Source organism: Phaeoacremonium minimum, assembly GCF_000392275.1.
Source record: "Phaeoacremonium minimum UCRPA7 unplaced genomic scaffold PA7_03_scaffold_8, whole genome shotgun sequence".
NCBI classification, from domain to species: domain Eukaryota; kingdom Fungi; phylum Ascomycota; class Sordariomycetes; order Togniniales; family Togniniaceae; genus Phaeoacremonium; species Phaeoacremonium minimum.
Genome location: NW_006920915.1, coordinates 212,390 through 231,068, shown reverse-complemented (window position 1 = coordinate 231,068; position 18,679 = coordinate 212,390). Strand labels below are relative to the sequence as shown.

The 18,679-nt window shown below is 50.7% G+C and overlaps 7 protein-coding genes across 7 annotated transcripts; 3 read left to right on the top strand and 4 right to left on the bottom strand.

Annotated features, from left to right (window-relative positions):
* Positions 1 to 1,130: 1,130 nt before the first annotated feature.
* Positions 1,131 to 2,776, bottom strand: UCRPA7_197 (putative protein phosphatase 2c protein; the record flags this gene model as incomplete). The annotated part of the gene is made up of 2 exons (XM_007912795.1): positions 1,131 to 1,242; positions 1,293 to 2,776. The coding sequence occupies 2 exons, from the start codon at positions 2,774 to 2,776 to the stop codon at positions 1,131 to 1,133; spliced, it is 1,596 nt and encodes a 531-aa protein (XP_007910986.1).
* An 820-nt stretch (positions 2,777 to 3,596) lies between these two features.
* On the top strand, positions 3,597 to 4,580 carry UCRPA7_196 (hypothetical protein; the record flags this gene model as incomplete). The annotated part of the gene is made up of 3 exons (XM_007912794.1): positions 3,597 to 3,692; positions 3,757 to 4,380; positions 4,437 to 4,580. 3 exons carry the CDS (start codon positions 3,597 to 3,599, stop codon positions 4,578 to 4,580), a joined length of 864 nt encoding a protein of 287 aa, XP_007910985.1.
* Positions 4,581 to 5,198: 618 nt separating this feature from the next.
* Positions 5,199 to 7,183, bottom strand: UCRPA7_195 (putative nadh-ubiquinone oxidoreductase 78 kda subunit protein; the record flags this gene model as incomplete). Its single annotated transcript, XM_007912793.1, has 2 exons — positions 5,199 to 5,316; positions 5,376 to 7,183. The coding sequence occupies 2 exons, from the start codon at positions 7,181 to 7,183 to the stop codon at positions 5,199 to 5,201; spliced, it is 1,926 nt and encodes a 641-aa protein (XP_007910984.1).
* A 1,255-nt stretch (positions 7,184 to 8,438) lies between these two features.
* Positions 8,439 to 9,041, bottom strand: UCRPA7_194 (hypothetical protein; the record flags this gene model as incomplete). The annotated part of the gene is made up of 1 exon (XM_007912792.1): positions 8,439 to 9,041. The coding sequence occupies one exon, from the start codon at positions 9,039 to 9,041 to the stop codon at positions 8,439 to 8,441; it is 603 nt and encodes a 200-aa protein (XP_007910983.1).
* A 2,129-nt stretch (positions 9,042 to 11,170) lies between these two features.
* UCRPA7_193 (putative acyl-binding protein family protein) lies at positions 11,171 to 11,556 on the bottom strand (the record flags this gene model as incomplete). Its single annotated transcript, XM_007912791.1, has 2 exons — positions 11,171 to 11,472; positions 11,541 to 11,556. The coding sequence occupies 2 exons, from the start codon at positions 11,554 to 11,556 to the stop codon at positions 11,171 to 11,173; spliced, it is 318 nt and encodes a 105-aa protein (XP_007910982.1).
* A 2,685-nt stretch (positions 11,557 to 14,241) lies between these two features.
* UCRPA7_192 (putative mitochondral 37s ribosomal protein) lies at positions 14,242 to 14,724 on the top strand (the record flags this gene model as incomplete). The annotated part of the gene is made up of 4 exons (XM_007912790.1): positions 14,242 to 14,280; positions 14,336 to 14,541; positions 14,595 to 14,644; positions 14,699 to 14,724. 4 exons carry the CDS (start codon positions 14,242 to 14,244, stop codon positions 14,722 to 14,724), a joined length of 321 nt encoding a protein of 106 aa, XP_007910981.1.
* Positions 14,725 to 15,916: 1,192 nt separating this feature from the next.
* On the top strand, positions 15,917 to 18,539 carry UCRPA7_191 (putative pumilio-family rna binding repeat protein; the record flags this gene model as incomplete). The annotated part of the gene is made up of 6 exons (XM_007912789.1): positions 15,917 to 15,985; positions 16,082 to 16,162; positions 16,211 to 17,057; positions 17,180 to 17,251; positions 17,301 to 17,950; positions 18,012 to 18,539. 6 exons carry the CDS (start codon positions 15,917 to 15,919, stop codon positions 18,537 to 18,539), a joined length of 2,247 nt encoding a protein of 748 aa, XP_007910980.1.
* Positions 18,540 to 18,679: the final 140 nt, after the last annotated feature.

Genomic DNA, 18,679 nt, shown 5'->3' with positions numbered 1-18,679 from the left:
TTGAGGAAGATCGTCGGTTGGTGGTGGTGGTGGTGGAGGTAGAGGGAGGTAGTTACCTACTTAGGTAGTTCGGGTAGCTTAGCTCCCACTGTGGCGGTCTGGATTTTTTTTCGCAGTATTACACCTTTACTGTTCCTCTGACGGCGGGTTACCTCCTTGGGGAAACACCATTGGCTGAGACCAATACCAGCAGGTCGCACAGCAGCCAGGTACCTGACTTCTACAGGTAGGACGGTGTGCAGCGAGAGGGAATTACCGTGCGAATGTGCCTTAATAAGATCCCCAAAATACCAGCAAGCTAAGTACCGGTACCACTATCGAAACTACTTAACCTACCTAGGTAGATACCTAGGTACTTGGCAAGGAGGAGACGACTGTCCGGTCGGCACAGGCACTGCCCTGTGTCTGCTGTCCTTCAAGCTTTCCATGTGCCTGACGAGCTCGACAAGCTACCTGACAACAGGTTAGCTTGCGCCTAGAGTTGCTACATTAGCATGTTAGGTGCTTTAGGTACCGGTATGTCACCATGCCGCCGCCGCCAATGCTACTGTTGTCAGGGGAGGGGCATCTGGTTTCCCGTCAATTCTCGCATGGGAAAAATAGCTCTCTCAGGCACTACGTCATACCCGTGCTCTAGCACTCCGAGTCCTGCTAACCTAGCACACTACCCGATAAAAGGTGTCATAGATAAAAGGTGTCATACAGTGCACGTGACCCGACTTGATCTCACATGCGTGGTAGCCTTCAAATACTGCAGCGCATCACCAACATCTGCATGGATACCTAGGTAGTGACAGGCAGAAGAGACTCTGTAGGTGGAAGGCTTGTGTAAGGTGGTGAAGAACATGAGTTCGAGAAAAGGGATTCAATTGCTGCCATCAATGTGTCTTCTCTAAGATAACTGCCAATAGCGACGCCTACGCAGTATCATGCCAACAGTCCTTTGTAGAGAATGAGAAGATTCAAAGCGAACTCCGGCTTGCCGACCTGTCATCCTATTTTCTGTCTCCTTTGCAAACATCGATTCAGAACGCCGTGCTCTCTCGCAGACGAAATTACTCATACATAGAAAAATAAAAGTCGTTTCTTGCTAGAAATGCCGGGCCATCTGTGTTCAAGCATTGGCGGTATCACAGCTTGGCCTTGATGGGCTTCGGCGGGGCAGTCGCATCCTTATTAACCACAACCTCGCCTGTCTTATCGCCGTGACCGAAGAAGATGACTTGAACAGTCAAGTCGTCCCTGTTCAGGAGTCAGCATTTGCATTTGTAGGCAACGAGCGGATAACTCACCGGTATCTTCTCGAATACGGAGATGGCAAAGTGAGCAGGGCCGTCACTTGCTCCTCGTTCTTTCCACCAAGGGCATTTCGGATGAGATGAGTAGCAACATTGTTGTCTTGTACAACAAAGCGGTCTGTGTCAGGAGAAACCCCCCATTGCCTCAGCCTGATAGGTGTCTTCTGGCCGTCATCTTCGGATGCAATCTTGCCCGGCTCAACGGGAAGGCCCTTTTGGCCTCCGAAGATCTTGGACCAGACGGAGTCGAACTGTGAGTTGGCGGACGCAGCAGCTTGGTTCTCAATCCACTTGCCGACGAGACCAACTACCTCCTCGCTTGTTAACATCTCCCATAGTCCATCAGTAGCCATGACCAAAAAGTCGCCCTTTTCGGGCTGGATCTTAGTGGTTGTGACAACTGGCTCGGCTGTCACATAGGGAGGAGTCTTCAACAGCGGAGACACGCTCCGTCCGAAAAAGGACTGTCGTAGACGATCTGAAATGTCTCGACTCCATTTGTAACTTGCGTCACCAAAAGCACGGGTTGGCTCAAGTCCGCCAAGAACACGTCCATTTCGAATGACATGCTCTTCTCCCGGGTGAAGCTTTCTCATTCTCGCCGCTTCATTGGGGTTGCTGCCTGTCTGATCCTCCGACAACTGGGTAGCAGTCCATTTGCCAGACTCGCTCCGACGGCCCAGAACCGCTCGAGAGTCACCAGTGCAAGCGACACGGAGCAAATTAGATTTGCTGTCGTAAAATGACAACAAGGCACAGGACCCTGACAAGGCTGGTGCAAGTAGCTCTGCGGCGACAGCTTTGTTGTTTGACTTCAGAACCTGCTGCACGCTTTGATGGACAATCTCATCGTCCAAACGGGTAAAGCCCGTTTTGATTGCGGCTTCAACTGCATCCGGATCGGGGTTCACGCTGCCGGTTTGGTATGTCTCGTTGAGCTCTCTGGCAACATAGTTGATCAAAGTTTGTCGCAACTTGGCAGATGTTGTCCAACCGGAATGGCCATCAAACACACCCCAGAACATCCAGTCGCTGTTGGCGCTTGGCTCAGCCGCCTCAGCTTTTCCCGGAATCTCAACAATCTTCTCAGCATGGTCATCCTCAATCGGATCATTGCTAGGAAGTTGAACTAGGTCATATCGCACGACTCCCTGGCCTCGGTTCACGAAGTATGACTGCTCATTCTTCCTCAATTTCTGCGTCGCCTGGTCGCTTGTAAGCATCTCCAGGACCTTGCGACCCTCGTCGTCAGTTGTCTTGGAGATGGGTCCGTCGCCGACAATAGTCCCCGTGTGCAGCTCGTTCGCGCCTATAACCAAGACCGAGCGTGTCGGAAGGGCATCGTCTGCTGGTCTCCCGTTCGAGTAGCTACGAGTGATAGCCTGGGTAGGATCGGTGCCGTTGCCCTTGTACGTGTACCAGGCGCCGTATCCAACGAGAGTCGACACCAGCGCAGCGGAGAAACGGCGGATATACATCGAAGATTTGAGAGGTTCTCCTATCGCATACTCGGGACGTGGGCGGTAGGTCGATGAGAGTCTTGCACTGGGGGCGAAGGCTGGATTCTGAATCAAGAAGCTACGCCGGCTAGCCTTCGAGAGCCCTCGGACAGTACATTGACAAGTTGTCCGAAATGCCCTCACAGCTGCGCGACGCATTGGAACTACTCTGGTGGTCTCTCTGAGAGAACCAACGCCTTCATCAAGATGCGTCGAGGCTGTTGGATTAAGGTGTAGAAGGGAAGCTGTACCGGACTCGAGGCTGGAGTGCCGATCGGATTCTGGCCAAGGTGCTAGATCGGTGTGGCTGTTACAGCGGACATCTGACTGAATTAGGTGGACGGGACACTTCCCAAAAACACCTGAAGGCACTGTTGTTGCACGTGAGATAACGACTTTACGTCAGTGTTGTCAAATCTCTAAGCCTTACATTCTTTTTGACTTCTGACTTATCTATTATAAGCCTTTTTAAAGAAAGTATTTGTATATTTCAAGCAAAATTCTTTATATAACCTCATTGAAGTAAGACAAGCTGTCTCGAGATATGTCCAGCACAGAATTGTCGGCAATCAGTTGGCAACTCCATGACCCCTGTGGCTTGTGTTCATTGGCGTCGGGAGGGGTTTCAGTGGTGAAAGGCAGGAGCTCTTCCGGTATTTAGCCGCTTATCGGCCGATAAAGCTCCCCTTTCGTCCTGCCCCTCCATCCCGTGTCTTCATACCTCATCCCGAGCTCAGTCAAATTATTTCCCGGAACAAATCTCATCGACAGCCATTCTTGCGCAAAGGAAGGCAAAAAGATGGCGACAGACCAGAACACAGCTGGTTGTGTTCTGACTGACGATGACTACCAGGCCTTTCATGATGTCCCCTGGAACCGAGCCTCTGACTTCCTGGTAAGCTCAACTCTTGATCTCTCAGATGTCGAATCACCGATTTAACTTGGCTCCCACCTTATAGAACGGTGTCATGTACGCCTGTGGCGGTCCGAAGAAGCTGGAGCGTACTGGTTCGCAGGCCGAAATTATTCTGCACAGCAGAATCTTCTATTACCAATCGACTACCGGTATTGCCATTCCGTTGATCGGCTACAAGCGTTGGTTGCGCGCCCAGAGCTACGAGAGAGTGAAGCCCTGGGAGTGGACAATCCTGGACATGCTGTGCCAGAAGCGCGATGAGAGTCTGGCCAAGAGATTCGGGAACCGGGCTGACAGCCAGGTCGCAGTCCAAGACACGGCAAAGGCCCAACACGAGAAAGATGTTTGGATTCACGAGCTGTACAACGGCGACCTCTACGACCCGGCCCCGCATGAGATCCAGGCGAAGGAGAAGATGGACGGTAACGATGCCTTGCAATCCGAGCCCGAACACGACCCCTCGATGTCCGCCCCGAGCTGGCAAACCGCTGCCCCGAAAGGTGAACTATATGTGGATAGGAGATCGAGTGCTAATGAGGAGAGTGGCAAAGGTCAAACAGGAGATGCACCGTACCCCGTCCGCTTTGCCCAGATCATTGAGGCCATCCAGACGGGCAAGCCCGTTGAGGGAATTCAAGAGATTCCTGACACCGTCGCGCGCAATCCTGTAGGCCCTATACGCCAAGCCTTCTCATTAATATGGCATTGCTAATTGCGTACAAGGATACTCGCCCATTCGGCACCATGACTGCCCCTAAGAAGCCCTGGGAGAAGAACGTGAAGGCGGCCGAGAAACTTGAGGAGCCAGGCTACGCCGTCATCGAGAAGGACTTTCCCGACGACGGCAAGAGCGATACCTATGACTAGGACTCCTGGGTAGACGTCAAGAAGCAGTCTGAGCAAAAGTAATTCCCTACCGACTCCACACAAATTTGCCTACAAATGATCAAATCAGAACCTCATACGGTAAGTTTCGAACCAAATTGAGCTGTCGAATCTTGCTGACAAGCATCTGCCTCCAGACTTACAATAAGCTGAGACATGTGTGTACTCGATCTGAGGTTGGAAACAAGCTCATCTTGTGATATCGAGGGTCGTTACAGCTGGACATACGTTTGCTTAGCATCTCATTTTGATAGGCCTCGGCCACGTTCAGATACCCGCTTGTAGTCATACGACACAGCACCTACCCATGATGACAATGAAAATTACGAATTCATGAATGAATCTCAAACCTGACTTATCCTGTTGCTTGACTACTCTGCCATGAATGACACAACTTCTCTCAATACTAAGAGCCCATATATGCTTCACGTTTGTGGTCCACCGCCCTCGCACTCAACAAATGACCACGGTAGGTTGATTGAACAATTTATTTTCATCATACCTCCCTACTCCATATATGTACAAAACCACGCAGGAGAGACCACAAATGGAAAGGAGTCTCGAGGAAGGTATCGACTTTACTATCTTTACACCAACGGCTTAAGCACCGTAAGCAACCTGGCCCATGGGCCTGTCCTCCTCCATACCTGGAGCCATAAAGTTCGTCCTCGGGTCACCGGTTGCCTTTGCAGCAGAGCAACGGGCCATTGTGGGTGAACTATTCGTACAATTAGTTGAGCTGTAGCGCACCATTGGCTGCGATCACATGAAACATACCTTCTTGAAATGACATCAGTGAAGTAGAAATTGTCGATAACCTTCTTCAAAGGTGCTCCCGAGGGCTTTGAGCCCTTGTTCTGGTCTACAAGCTGAACCTTGCTCAACTGCTTAAGGGCGACCGGCTCAACAACATCATAGGCAGCTAGAGCAGGGCTGATCTCGACCATCCTGTCACGGACAGCGGCAACATCATCATACGGTAGCGGCGCTCCAAGGAACTCGCTGACTGCTCGGATAATCTTCCAGTCGGTCCGTGCCGCGCCGGGCAGGCCAGTGGCCGCCCTGGTCATCTGAACGCGACCTTCAGTGTTGACATACGTACCGGCCTTCTCCGTGTAGGCGGCTCCGGGAAGAATGATATCAGCGATCTGAGCACCCTTGTCACCGTGGTGGCCCTGGTAGACAATGAAAGCATCCTTGGGAATATCAGCCTCATTGATCTCATCGGCACCGAGCAGCCAAACGAATTTGGCTCGCGTTTGTGCAACCTCCGCTGATGGTGTCACGAAGCCAACCTCGAAAGCACCGGCTCTTGAAGCAGCTCTTTGTAGAACATTGTAGCCGTTCCACTCTTCCGTGAGGAAGTTGGCAGCATTCTTGTCGACAAAGCCACCGACCAGCTCATAGAAAGCCTTGGCATCAGCGTGGTCAGTAACGCCGGACCCGACGATAATCATAGGCTTCTTAGCTGCTTGGAGCTTCTTGCCGAAGGGGCCGGCAAGTGCCTTCTTGAGAGCCGCGTAGTCGGTGCCGAGATGCTCAAAGTCGAAGGTTGACTCCCAAGTCTCGCCGACAACACCGATCTCGAGTTCAGAGCGGAGCCATTGCTTCCTGATACGAGCGTTCAGGACAGCGGCCTCGTGTCTCGGGTTGGTGCCAATCAACAGGATGCAGTCCGCATCCTCAATACCCCAGATCTTAGAGTTGAAGAGGTAGTTTGATCGCACATCAACACCGTGGGCAATCGGTTGGCTGCCAGAAGGTGTATCAAGAGCTAGGTTCTCAGAACCAAGCTTGTTGGCAAGATCCTTCATAGCAACTAGAGACTCCACCTCGGTGAGCTCACCGGCCACAACTTTGAACTCGTTGCCCTTCGGAGCCTTGACCTGCCATGCCTGGGCAATCTCGGTCAGAGCTTGCTCCCACGATGCTGGCTCAAATTTGCCCTCACGACGAACGAGAGGAATCGTTAACCGTTGGGTCTTCAAGCCATCACAAGCAAATCGCGTCTTGTCGTTTATCCATTCCTCGTTGACATCGTCATTTAATCTAGGAAGAATGCGCATAACCTCGAGACCCCTTGAGTCCACACGGATGTTGGAGCCCAAGCCGTCAAGGACATCGATAGACTCTGACCGCTTGAGCTCCCAGGGTCGTGCTTTGAAAGCGTATGGTTTTGATGTCAGCGCACCTACCGGGCATAGATCGATGACGTTCGCCGAGAGTTCAGAGTCTAGATTTTGTTCCAGATATGTGCCAATTTGTATGTCGTTGCCTCGGCCGGTAGATCCCATCTCTGAGGCACCAGCAATGTCGTTGGCGAAACGCACACATCGCGTGCAGTGGATGCAACGGTTCATAGAGGTCTTGATCAGAGGTCCGATATTCTTATCCTCCACGGCACGTTTACCACCAATTTCGTGGAAGCGGCCCCTATCAGCACCATATCTCATTGACTGGTCCTGTAGATCGCACTCTCCACCCTGGTCGCAGATGGGGCAGTCGAGCGGGTGGTTTGCCAGCAAGAATTCCATTACACCTTCGCGCGCCTTGTGTGTGAGGGGAGAGTTGGTCTTAACAACCATGCCAGCTTGGACAGGCCACGCGCAGGATGCTACTGGCTTTGGCGCTCTCTCAACTTCAACCAAGCACATTCTGCAGTTTCCGGCAATCATCAATTTCCTGTATGTTTGTCAGCCGCTGGTCCGAAGGTCGAGGTCGGTCAGGGTCGGGATTTTCATACTCGTGGTAGCAATATCTAGACATGGTTAGCATGAAGTTTGAGTCCAGTATAGATGGCGAACAAACCTTGGAACTGTTACGCCTGCCTTCTCGCAAGCCTGAATCAGGGCAGAGCCGGCTATCACACATCAGTCCTCCGTCGTCTCAATTAAAGCCAGAACAGCGTCATACCTTCTATCGACACCTTTTTTCCATCTTTGGAACTGTTAGCATCACAGCTACCATCAATCAATTGTTACCAAAGCAGCTAAACACACCAATTGTGAGCTCAACCTCCGCAGGTCTCTGAGCTGTCGCGGAAAAGGCTCGAGTGGCATTGGCGGCGGCCTGCCTGCCATTCCGCCAAGCCGAACGAGCCAGAGTCTGCCGCAGCATCGTATCGTCCCGACGGATTGAGGAGAGAGGAGATGGTGGTCGGTCGGGCGGTGGCGGCAATTGAGTGCCTTCTCAAGATGTTGACGTCTGAGATGGGAGCAATGTTCGGGAACTGAAGGGTTGGAGGTGGCACTAGCCTTCATCCGAGTGCGCATTAAATTTACAGAGCCTGTGATTGGTCGTTCCTCCAGACGTGGTCAGTGCTGCGCTATAAAGATTTCAAAGCGGATATCGGCTTCCACACGTTCTTCTCTTTTTTCCTCATCAAATTGTACATGAGCACATTTTATTGTAGGTGAGCTTGAGCTCGCCTCTGCATCTGCAGAGTCGTTGTTCGATCGAGTCCACCTCTATCTTGTGCTCTAGAGAAAGCTAGGCGCCGTATATGGAAGTATGTGAGAGCTATTTGTTCAATGTGCATTGCCTCTTACCGCCGGTCGCAACATTCTACCAACATCCCCAAAAATCATTGTGCCTCCTTGTCCTACCATGACAGCCTTGTGAATGGTGTAAGGAACAGCTGGCTTAGAGGGTAGTGTATCTGATCCATTTACAAACATGTGTTGCTTGACGTCGCACAAAACGATCTTGAAGCGATCTCCATGGCATACACGTGGTTTTTTCAGATAGTGAGGAGCGTGAAACTTGGGAGCCCGCTCTATTACTTGTTTGATACAGGCAATTGGAATTCCAGACTGCGAAAAGACTTTGGTGTGCTCGAGATTACGGCCGCTTCAAAATAATGGCTTCAGGCCTCTTGCTAAACTCCTCATCTCGTGTAATCTCTTTCTGTAAACGATCCTGATAAAAATCCTTCGCAGCCTTCATACGGGTCTTGTAATGCTCCATGCTTCTGCTCGCCTTCTCTACGAGATCTAACAGCTGCCGAGTGGTGTCCTCTCGATGCGAGAAGTTTGGCTGAACGATGTCGTGTCTCGGCAGTTGAATCTCCATCACATTGTAGTCCAGTCCGGGCTCAGGGGCCGCTCTCATGTTCTGGATGAGGATGTCGGTTTCGTCTGGATCAATTCCCAGCTGTGCCTCTGGGGGATAGAACGATTCTTCGACGCGTTTTGCCTCTATGATGATACGCCGCTTTTCACGCTCAACCATCCACAGCGCATTATCCAGGACCTTCTTCTCATGAGTGTCTATATTTTCCAGAATACGTTGCAGTCGCTCTATTCGGTCCTTTGGTGGCTCTAATCGATCAAGGAGATCATCTTCTAGCGGTGTGAACATACTCGGCACAATCGTTGTCATAGTAGGAATATTCTCCGATTCGAGATCAGCCTGCAATGCCGGATCATCTGTAGATGTCGCCATGCTGGCTCACAGTTTTACTGATCGCGAGTGAGGAAGCTTTGCTCGCGCTGTTCAGGTCACCAGCAAGGTACCTAGGTAAGTTGTGTCTCCGTCCTGGAGATCTCGGGATGGTCGCTCCTAAGAAAAGACTCTTGCACAACAAGACTCTGTCATTCTCAAGCTCAACCTTCATCGACATTGATCTCCACATTGACGACTCCCTTCTGGCTAGCTTGGGGCGATGTGCAAGCGAACGCCTACAATTCATTAGCATTGAGCTTATGGTATCAAGCTAGAGTACAAACTTGTTAGACGTGTTTGCCAATTCTTATCACACCGCCTGCTTAGAGATTGTCGCAGTGGTTTCGGATTATTTGTTGAAGGTGTGGAGAGTGTCTGTGCTGGGCAACGGACAGCCTCACAAAAGTGACGAGTAGAAGAAGGGTGAAAGTGTGGCGGTCGGAAAGAAATGGTGTACATATTGAGCAGGGTATGTAAAATGCAGCGGCAAGAATAAAAAGCATGCATGTATGACCAAATTTACATGCGTTGCTCAGCATCACATCAGAGGGATACGTACAGCTAAAGGAATCTAGATAAGTGGGAAAGCCTCTAAAATACTCCTCTGCCAGGGTAATAAACGTTAATTCTTAAAGGGTGCAGATACTCGATGCTGAGAGTCGTAATACTTACGGGCTCTCGAATATTCTGTTTATTACTATAGGGTCTATCAACTTCTAAGAAGGTAGTAATGTCTTGTTGAGGAGGTAGTGATACTCTTGGCAAACTAATATCCATTACCCTAGCAGAGGAGTAGATAGCCTGTAGGCATCACTCAGCTAAAAGCTACCCCTTGTCGCTTTTAACAAAGAGCACTAACGTTCCGAGCATCTGAGATATTCAGCTATCTAATCTGAGTTATGAGGCTGTTAATTCTACATCAGGCCTATATTATATTATGTTGACTGATCATGGGGTATTATACAGACATGTTCTCGTTACTCTAACAGCATTTATGCTCAGATAGATGGTGAATACCCCCTCTTGGCGCATAATATGGTATGTCCTCCGATAAACATCTATCAGGTGTCTGCTGCAGCGTAGTCATCTACGTGATAACCTACGGGCCCCAGACTGTCCCTCGTTGGTATCTTCATTGACCTGGAATAGACCGGCAGACCCATATTTGAAATAGGCCGCTCCATAGGAGAATGTCACTTGAACAAATGATATCATTCAAGTTCGCCGGACGATTACATGCTTTCTGCACAAAGATACGCGGCGTAAAGAAAACTCTGGCGAAAGAGTATAGCTTGGAAAGGATGTTCTCGTCCAGAATCTCGTAGCTAGAGTTACCCCGACGATGTAGCAATGATACCACGGGTTCGACCGGTACCAAGCTTATTGGGGCTGATTCTGACCAACCCTAATGCCGTCCAGACTTTAGGATCGTGTAGCCTCACGTGAGTAGCAGGCTGGGACGCAAACTTGCCGACATGTCGATGATCGCGGCACTCGGAGCCACTCATCTTTGGGGGAGGATTTTCCTAATATATTCCCTGGCGATTCGCAAAGCAGCCCGGACATGGTCTTCGAGACGTCGATCTTTCCTTCGGCGCATCCAGAGTAGAATAATACCCAGTATCACAGCATCCACGAGGAAGTGTTTCATGAACAACCAAGCGAACCATCCGACCCGGGCGCTGAAACTTCGCTCTTTCCGTGCTCTCCATTCGCGTCCTGTGGTGATCTGTTCCCGCAATGCTGCAACTTCTGCTGAGAGTCGTACGATGGCCCGTTCCATCTTCTTCGACCACTTGTCTCCTCTCTTTACGTATTCGTCGTCGTCATCGCCGTCGTTATCGCCCATCCGTCTCTGATAGTCCTGTTCTGCCTCGTCCTCCTCACTCATCGGACTCAGAACCTTCATAGGGCCGTCTGTGCCGCTAAGGGGTTGCGCAAAGCGCCGTGGACTGGTGTCGAGGATGTCAGCATCCTTAGGAGATGAAGCGGATGAGCTTGGACTATTGCTCTTTATTTGATTCCAAACGAATTCGAGTTCCGCTACTAGTTCGACCGCATTACTGTCCCCTTTGAGATTAGTTATGTTGTGCCAATGATCCGAAGGACTAGACAGATGTGAGGCAAGCTTACGGCGTCGTGGCATATTTGTGCATCGTATCTATCAACGCCTCGATATAGCGTCGTTTTGCCTCGGTCCGACTTAGACCTCGCTGTGAATTCCACGCATCCCACTTATCTTGCTCTCGCTGCAATTCCTCAATGGCAATGCCCGAAGCAACAGAGGGCCGCTCCATCACTCCATCTACATCGCCCTCCATAGCTTGCTTATACAAGCCATAGAGCCGCATGCGATCCGAGGGCGGGGGTCGCGTGGCCCCAGTTTTGGGTATCTTCTTGACGGTGTTGAGGGCATGGACGAATACCCGATCTAGAGAAGCAAAACAGTTAGACTATCATTCCGACATACTTGCCCATGGAATTTCAGGACGAGCTTACCGACTGAATCGGCCATCGTTGCAAGCAGTTATCGATCCCCCGTTACCTAACCAGACCGCGAGCGCTCCTAATCAAGGCCGGGGCACGGTGGAGTGAGTCCTCGGGTATCGTGCTCCAGATAGACCGCATGCAGTGCGACGTTTAACTGTGCTTCAGTGGTGAGTTTTGGGAGAAACGCAAGGCCATAAGCGGCCAGTCAGCGGATATACAGATGGCACAATCAAAGGGTAGATCCTATTGCGCTGGCGATAGCCCATCCATCATCGTTCAGCCCTGGATTGGGGGACATGGCACTTGTCGCGTAAACGCCAGGCGGGTCCACTTCGCAGTAAGCCAGCGCTGTGCTGGAAAGTGGTGTCGTGCCTCACTGCCTCGGCGCGGGATGCTGCCCGCCTTCTCGGCACAAGGACCCCTGAAAAGCCCTGCCGAGATCACCGAAGCCTTTTCCGCACACGTGAAACGCGACGCCGGCTTGGGACAGCCGCCTACCACTTACAGTATTGAAAGCAACCGTTGTACAAGACATTTGATCAAATCGAAATGGACCCCTTCTGCCTCTCAAGACAACCTCATAGTCTCGATCCTGTCTTACTCCTTTGGAAGATTTTCAAGCTTACTCAGCACTATCTCGTGGTGCTGAGCGCTGTCACCATAGAGAATGCAATGCGACTTACATTTAAGCATTCGTGTCATTGCACTGTCTTGTCTATTATTACTTTGCTCAACCTTGATCCTTCCAGCTAGGTAGCTGACACCTTGGGTATCGTGCATTGTCTAAGAACGACTCTAGAAACAACCTACATCGCAAATCTTGTTTTGATGATAGCAAGACTCTGGCAGGTCAGGTCATGCTCCTTGGATTTGCTGATTGCCAGCATCTTTTTTGCCTACCGCGGCTTCCCGCTCTGCAAGGAACCGTATCTTTTTCTCGGCTAAGGGTTGGATCAACTTCCTGTTTGCAAGTGCCTGCTTAGCAGCCTTTTGCCCTGCCTCCTTCTTGCTCAGGTCACTGCCCGTCCCGAGCAGCTTCTTTTTCTCGCCCCAGCCGGTGAAGTAGCAGCCAATACCGAAAAGAGGAAGATTAGTCCCCTTGTCTCGCTTCTGCTTTCCCAAATCCATGTCTAAATACTCAACGACGGCGACCTTGCCACATGCAATTTCTCCAGCGAGCCTCACCTTTGGCGCTATCTCAGGGACTTTAGTCGCTGTTGCCGTCTCAATTCTAGTCGTATCAGTCGAAGATCCTAGTGAGGGCACCAAAAAACCCTGTGATTTGGACTGAGGCTTCCGAGATTCCTCTCGGAGCTGGTCTGCGAGTGTGATGCTCCATAGTTCTTTCAGCCAATGCGACGCACGTGCAACTCCATTAGCAGGATCAGACTGAATGACAGCTCCAACATATGCTTCAAACAGATCTCCCAGCGCCTTTATGCGCTCTTTATTAGTCGCCCTATTGCCCCCATTGTTGATATTGTAGAATTCCTTGGGAAAGGAAGCACGTTTGTCCAAGCCGTACTGGCGGGTGTACTCTCCCAAGGTTGAATTGCGTACCAACTGTTCTCGTAGTTGAGAACACCTGCCGGGCGACAGACTGGCAAATGTCTGGTAAATGAAGGCAGAGGCGATCAGGTAGAGATACGCATCCCCGATCCATTCCAGGCGTTCGTAGCTTAGGTCAAAGTTGGAATTGGTTGTTCCGGAATGTGTGAGAGCCACCTTTTCTATAGCCGGATCCAGAATTTCTGGAAGAGGGGGTAAAGATGATGGGATTTTCTTAGCATCCCATTTCGTGAGGATAGTTCCACTGTGGAACAGCTCGTGGTCACGTCCCCCATTGGCCTCCTTCGATGCTTTGCTGCCGCCTACCTCTTGTTGCTGCTTTGTGGCGAAATTAGCCGCTTTCTCAGAGGTGTCAAGTGGAACTTTGTCCGCATCGAGTTGGCATACTTGGTCCTGATCTTTACTGCTCCCGAGCATCGCAAATGCCGGAAGGAGAGTATGACTCAAGGTTGCCAGGTGAGAGTTCCGGTTTGACTTGTGCGAAGCTCTCAAAGACCGGAGGCACTCAACAAGATCATCTGCATGGCGTTCCAGAAGCGATAATGCTGCGGCCGTGTCTTGCAGTCTCGGTCTTTTGGCCCCAGCAGTCTCATCTTGAAGGCCCTCTGTTACAAGCTCACTAGCTGAGCGCTTGCTCATCCTGAAAGCAGGAATTGTCGTTGAATGAAGTGGACGCGCGCAGATTGCCGTGATGCCTATCTGCTGTTAGGGTAGCTGCGTGTTGCTGGAGGTTAATGCGCAAGGGTTGGCTGGAGCACCTTTCGCATGTGAAGGTTGATGCACAGTGGTCCAGTCTGAGAGTCTTGCCAAAACGTACTGCCGCGCTGTTATGATTGCTCAAAACTCTCTCAATAAAAACAAAGCATCTCAAAAGGATGTGCACTAGAGTTAAAAGATAATGGTCGGAGATATAATGTCAAGATGAAGATTGATGCTAGCGGTCGAATGTTCAAACCGTTTCTCATGGCGTAACAACAATAGACCCAATTCTTAGCTAGGTGAGGCCCCCAAAATCTCTCAGCCAATCGGAACGCACCCCCTCCAAATTCAACGCCGCATCTTTTTAGAGCTCTCGACCTTACGACTTCGATTGCGAAAGCAACACTTTGCCCATTCGACGAACTCGCCGCATGATGACAAGATGGCGGTCCCCCGAGCACGGATATTGGACCTTATGAAGGTGATTACGTACTTAAGTACTAAGCGCAAGAATTGGCTAACATTCATGCGCGCAGGTCCGATGTCAAATCTTCTCCACGACGTTCAACCCTGACGGTGTTCGCATGGGCAACAAGATTCTACGACAGAGACTTCGGGGCCCGGCACTAGCAGCCTACTATCCGCGAAAAGTTGTGACGATTAGAGATTTGATGAAGGAATTCGCGCCAGAGCTCGAGACATTTGACGAGGACGAGGACGACCGACTGGAAAACATAGAAGCGTATGTGCTCCAGGCTGGCATGCGGGCTGCACAACTTGACTGACATCACGCAGATTGAAGGCTCGTGGAAAGGGCGCTCCCAAGAAGAAAAAAGGCCCTGGAGGTAAGTACATGTCAAAGTGTCGCAAAGTCGATCGAGACTGACTCTATCGAGTAGATGCCAAGGACAAGAAGAAGAGGTGATAGATGTGTATACTAGGGAGAGGACTGTACAATACTGTGGCCTACATGAGACTTTGATATCCCAATATAACCGATACTTCAACAATAGTGAGTCTCAGGCTCAAGGTTTGAGGAGATGTTGCGACTGTGCTTGTGAGCTACGGACGAAGCCAATTAAGCAGCGCCGCAGGACCCTATGCCTCTTATTTGTTCCTTTGGCACAGCCATTGTTGCACTGCAGAATTTGCTGCTACCAATATTCTCACTACGGGCCTTGTTGCTCAGTTTGACGATGACCTCGAGGCAAAACCTAGGCAGCAAGTTCATCTATTAGTCCGATGTAGGATATTCCTGCTGTCTGGTGAATCACAACTAATTGATGAGCAAACTCTGAATAAGTCATATTGAATTTGGTGCAACGAACCACATCTCAAGCAGCACTTGCAAATCATCCACCTTTGTCAGGAGTTGCTCTTGCTAAATATCTCCTCTCCAAGGCTACTAGCACAAATCTCGAGGTAGGAGTTACATAGGTATAGCCCAATCATCTCTTGTGCTCCCCAACTGTTAGACCGAGCTGAATGAAACTGCCGCTGGTCCTCTTGAAGGCTGATCATTTGTCTTTTCTATCCTTATCTCGAGCGTCTACCTGTTGCACTCGAATTGGAACCTTCCATCCTGAGGCCACAATACCTAGATAGCTCAAATACTGCCGTTCAACAAGTCTGGTAAGCGAGATCTATATCCTGCAAGACTGCAACTTCCGTCTACATCGATCTCAGTAGCTATCAAGGCGGTATTGCAGGATTGGCCCAAGCTACGCGATATCGACGCGCTCTTTCCTTGACAGAAGAAAACTGGACGATACCTGCCAGGCTTCTGAGCTGCAGAGTAATTCGACCTTACCTTAGCTTTACCATTATCCCCCAAATTTCCCTCGCTATTTCACTTACCTACTTTCCTTACTACCTAAGCTTACCAACCTCCATCCCACTTCTTCTCTTCCTCCCACATACATCCCCTCTCCCCTCCACGCAACCTCACGCCGCCTCGTGAGGCACCCTTCTATCCTCCTACCTTTCACTTGGATTTCGATCCCGTCGTACCCAATCGCGTAATATCCTTGGATTCAGACAATCAGGTTCTCAGGTCCAAGCCGCCTCAGAGGATGACGACCACTACTCCGGGTGGCTCGCCGTCCCAACGTCGAGCCATGGCTGCTGCCTTGACACAAGATGAGAACCTGAAGCGTCCAGAGGAGGCTGGCAATCAGCATCAGCAGGTTTGTCAACTTCTCCTATTCAGCCAAGCCTCTTCGCCTCTAGGAGGTTTCAAGTTTATCTTGTCGTCGTATCTCCTAACAATTCTCTCAATCTAGGACGGCAGTCCCAGTACGTCTCTCAAGAAAGGAATCACTGCTTTAAGCACCTCGAAGCTTGCGAACCAGAGCATGCCCAAGGTAAGCCCGTTTTCTGCATAGATTCTGGTTGCGAGCTGAATGTAACAGAAGTTAAAGGTCTTCCACGAACCCATTGCCATACGCGATTCCCATCCAGTGAGCAAGCTATTGGCAAGGCTGCCTGAGAAGCAATCAGGAACGATGCCGCGCAATGAGAATATGAAATCGGATGACGAGTCTCTCTCTGTTCCCGTGCTTGATCACGGATCAGCTTCTAGCTCGCTTCCTATTACTCCCACCACAGAGGGATTCACTACAATTCCGCCAACCGCAAGATCTGCGTCTGCAACTCCGAACGAAGGCCACCCAACTACAGAGGAGGTCCTTCGCTTGAAGCTTGAGCTTGCTCAGGCTCAGAACAAGATTACTCGCCTTGACCAGGAGCTGGCTCAGACTCGCGATATTCAGTTCGGCAGCCGCCGTCCAACACCGACTACATCCCCTGAGCAGAATATTTCCCTAGTCCCTAATGTTGAACAGATCACTGCCAGAGCTCCAGGTGCCCCCGTCACCAATGTACAACCCAGGGCTGCGTTCCCTCGGGACAACTTTTGGCACGCACCTGTTCCTGATGACTGTCGCTCCGAGACTAGCGATGCTCTATCTGCAACAGGGTTCAACCGCAGCCGCGCAATTTGGAACAGTGGCAAACCAAGCTTCCAGAACGCCTTTGTCCCAAATTCCAATGTTGTTCCTGATGCTCCCCAGCCAGTTCCGTGGGGAGGGCTGCGTAATCCGGACTTCATGGACCACAATCCTCACTTTCCCCCGCCAGTCGTCGACGGTTTTCGTAGCGATCGTGTCAGCCCCGAGCAGGACTTCATGATGCGTCCCTCCAGTGCTCGCCGAGGAAATCGCTACGATCACCGGTTTGGACAACCTCAGCCCTTTGCAGGTGGGTTCGGTGGATACAATAATCACTTTGATTCCTCACCTGCATTCCCAGTAGGGGGCCCGGGTGTTATGCCAGGCGAGAGCGGAATGGGTATTGGCATGTATCCTACTTACCCACAACAGGGCACAAGCACTGGCCTCTCTCCACATGCGAGAGAGTTTACTTCTACAGGGTCATCTTCTTGGAAGAACGATGTAAGTTTCATTCGCTATCCTTCTAGCCTTGTTTCATTATCCCTTGCAGCTGACCGCATCGACTTTTATAAGGCAATCGCTACAGAGGGCCAGACATATCTCCCCACGACCGAGCCACTTAATTATCGTCGTCTGTTAGATCGAAATGTCAACTGTAATTGGAAGTATATCGTCGACAAGATTGTGTGTAATAACGATCAACAAGCTTCTATCTTCCTGCAGCAGAAGCTTAAAGTTGGTACCCCTGAACAGAAGTACGAGATCGTTGAAGCAATTGTCGCACAGGCATATCCTCTCATGGTCAACCGATTCGGAAATTTCCTAGTTCAGCGCTGCTTCGAGCATGGCACTCCTGAGCAGGTGATCAAGATTGCTGAGGCTATTCGCGGAAACACTCTGAGTCTCTCAATGGACTCGTTCGGATGCCATGTAGTCCAGAAGGCATTTGACTCTGTTCCTGAGGACTACAAGGCTATCATGGTCCACGAACTCCTTCGACGGATTCCCGAGACCGTCATCCATCGTTACGCATGCCATGTATGGCAGAAGCTTTTCGAGCTTCGATGGACTAAGACTCCACCGCAGATCATGAAGTTTGTGAATGAAGCCTTGCGTGGCATGTGGCATGAGGTTGCCTTGGGCGAGACGGGAAGTCTTGTGGTGCAAAACATCTTCGAGAATTGTCTAGAAGAGGATAAGGTACGCGATTACCTTTCTCTTGCCCCCTTGTCATATCTTCATGTACTGACAGTACATTTAGCGCCCGTGCATTGAGGAAGTCCTTGCCAACATCGATATTGTGGCCCATGGCCAGTTCGGCAATTGGTGCATCCAGCACATCTGTGAGCATGGGGCTCCGGCAGATCGCAGCCGTGCGATCGATCACGTTGTTCGTTATGCTGCCGAGTATTCTATGGACCAGTTTGCCTCTAAGGTGGTTGAGAAATGCTTGAAGATTGGTGGACCGGAGTTTCTCGGCCGATACCTTGACCGTGTCTGTGAGGGTCGTGTGGATCGTCCACGCATCCCCCTCATCGATATTGCCAGCGACCAGTATGGTAATTATCTTATCCAGCACATCCTGATGAATGCCAACCCCCAACACAAAGAGATCGTGGCTGCTCATATTCGCAAGCACATGGTCTCCCTTCGTGGTTCGAAGTTCGGGTCACGAGTCGGCATGCTTTGTACCAATCCAGCAGTGGCAACCCGTCCAGGTCCCGGTCTAGGACCGGTGATGGGCAATCGCATGGCTCCCGGTCCTAGATATGGTGGTGCTTATCGTTAAAGTCTACTGAACGATCTCATCACGGGTTGGCGTTGTCTGATACTCTTTGACTCAAAAAGTCCCCGAATACACTATCCTGTGATCAACCTCCACTCAAGATGGTGCTTGAGGTGTACGCGCACGGATGAATTACTCCTTTT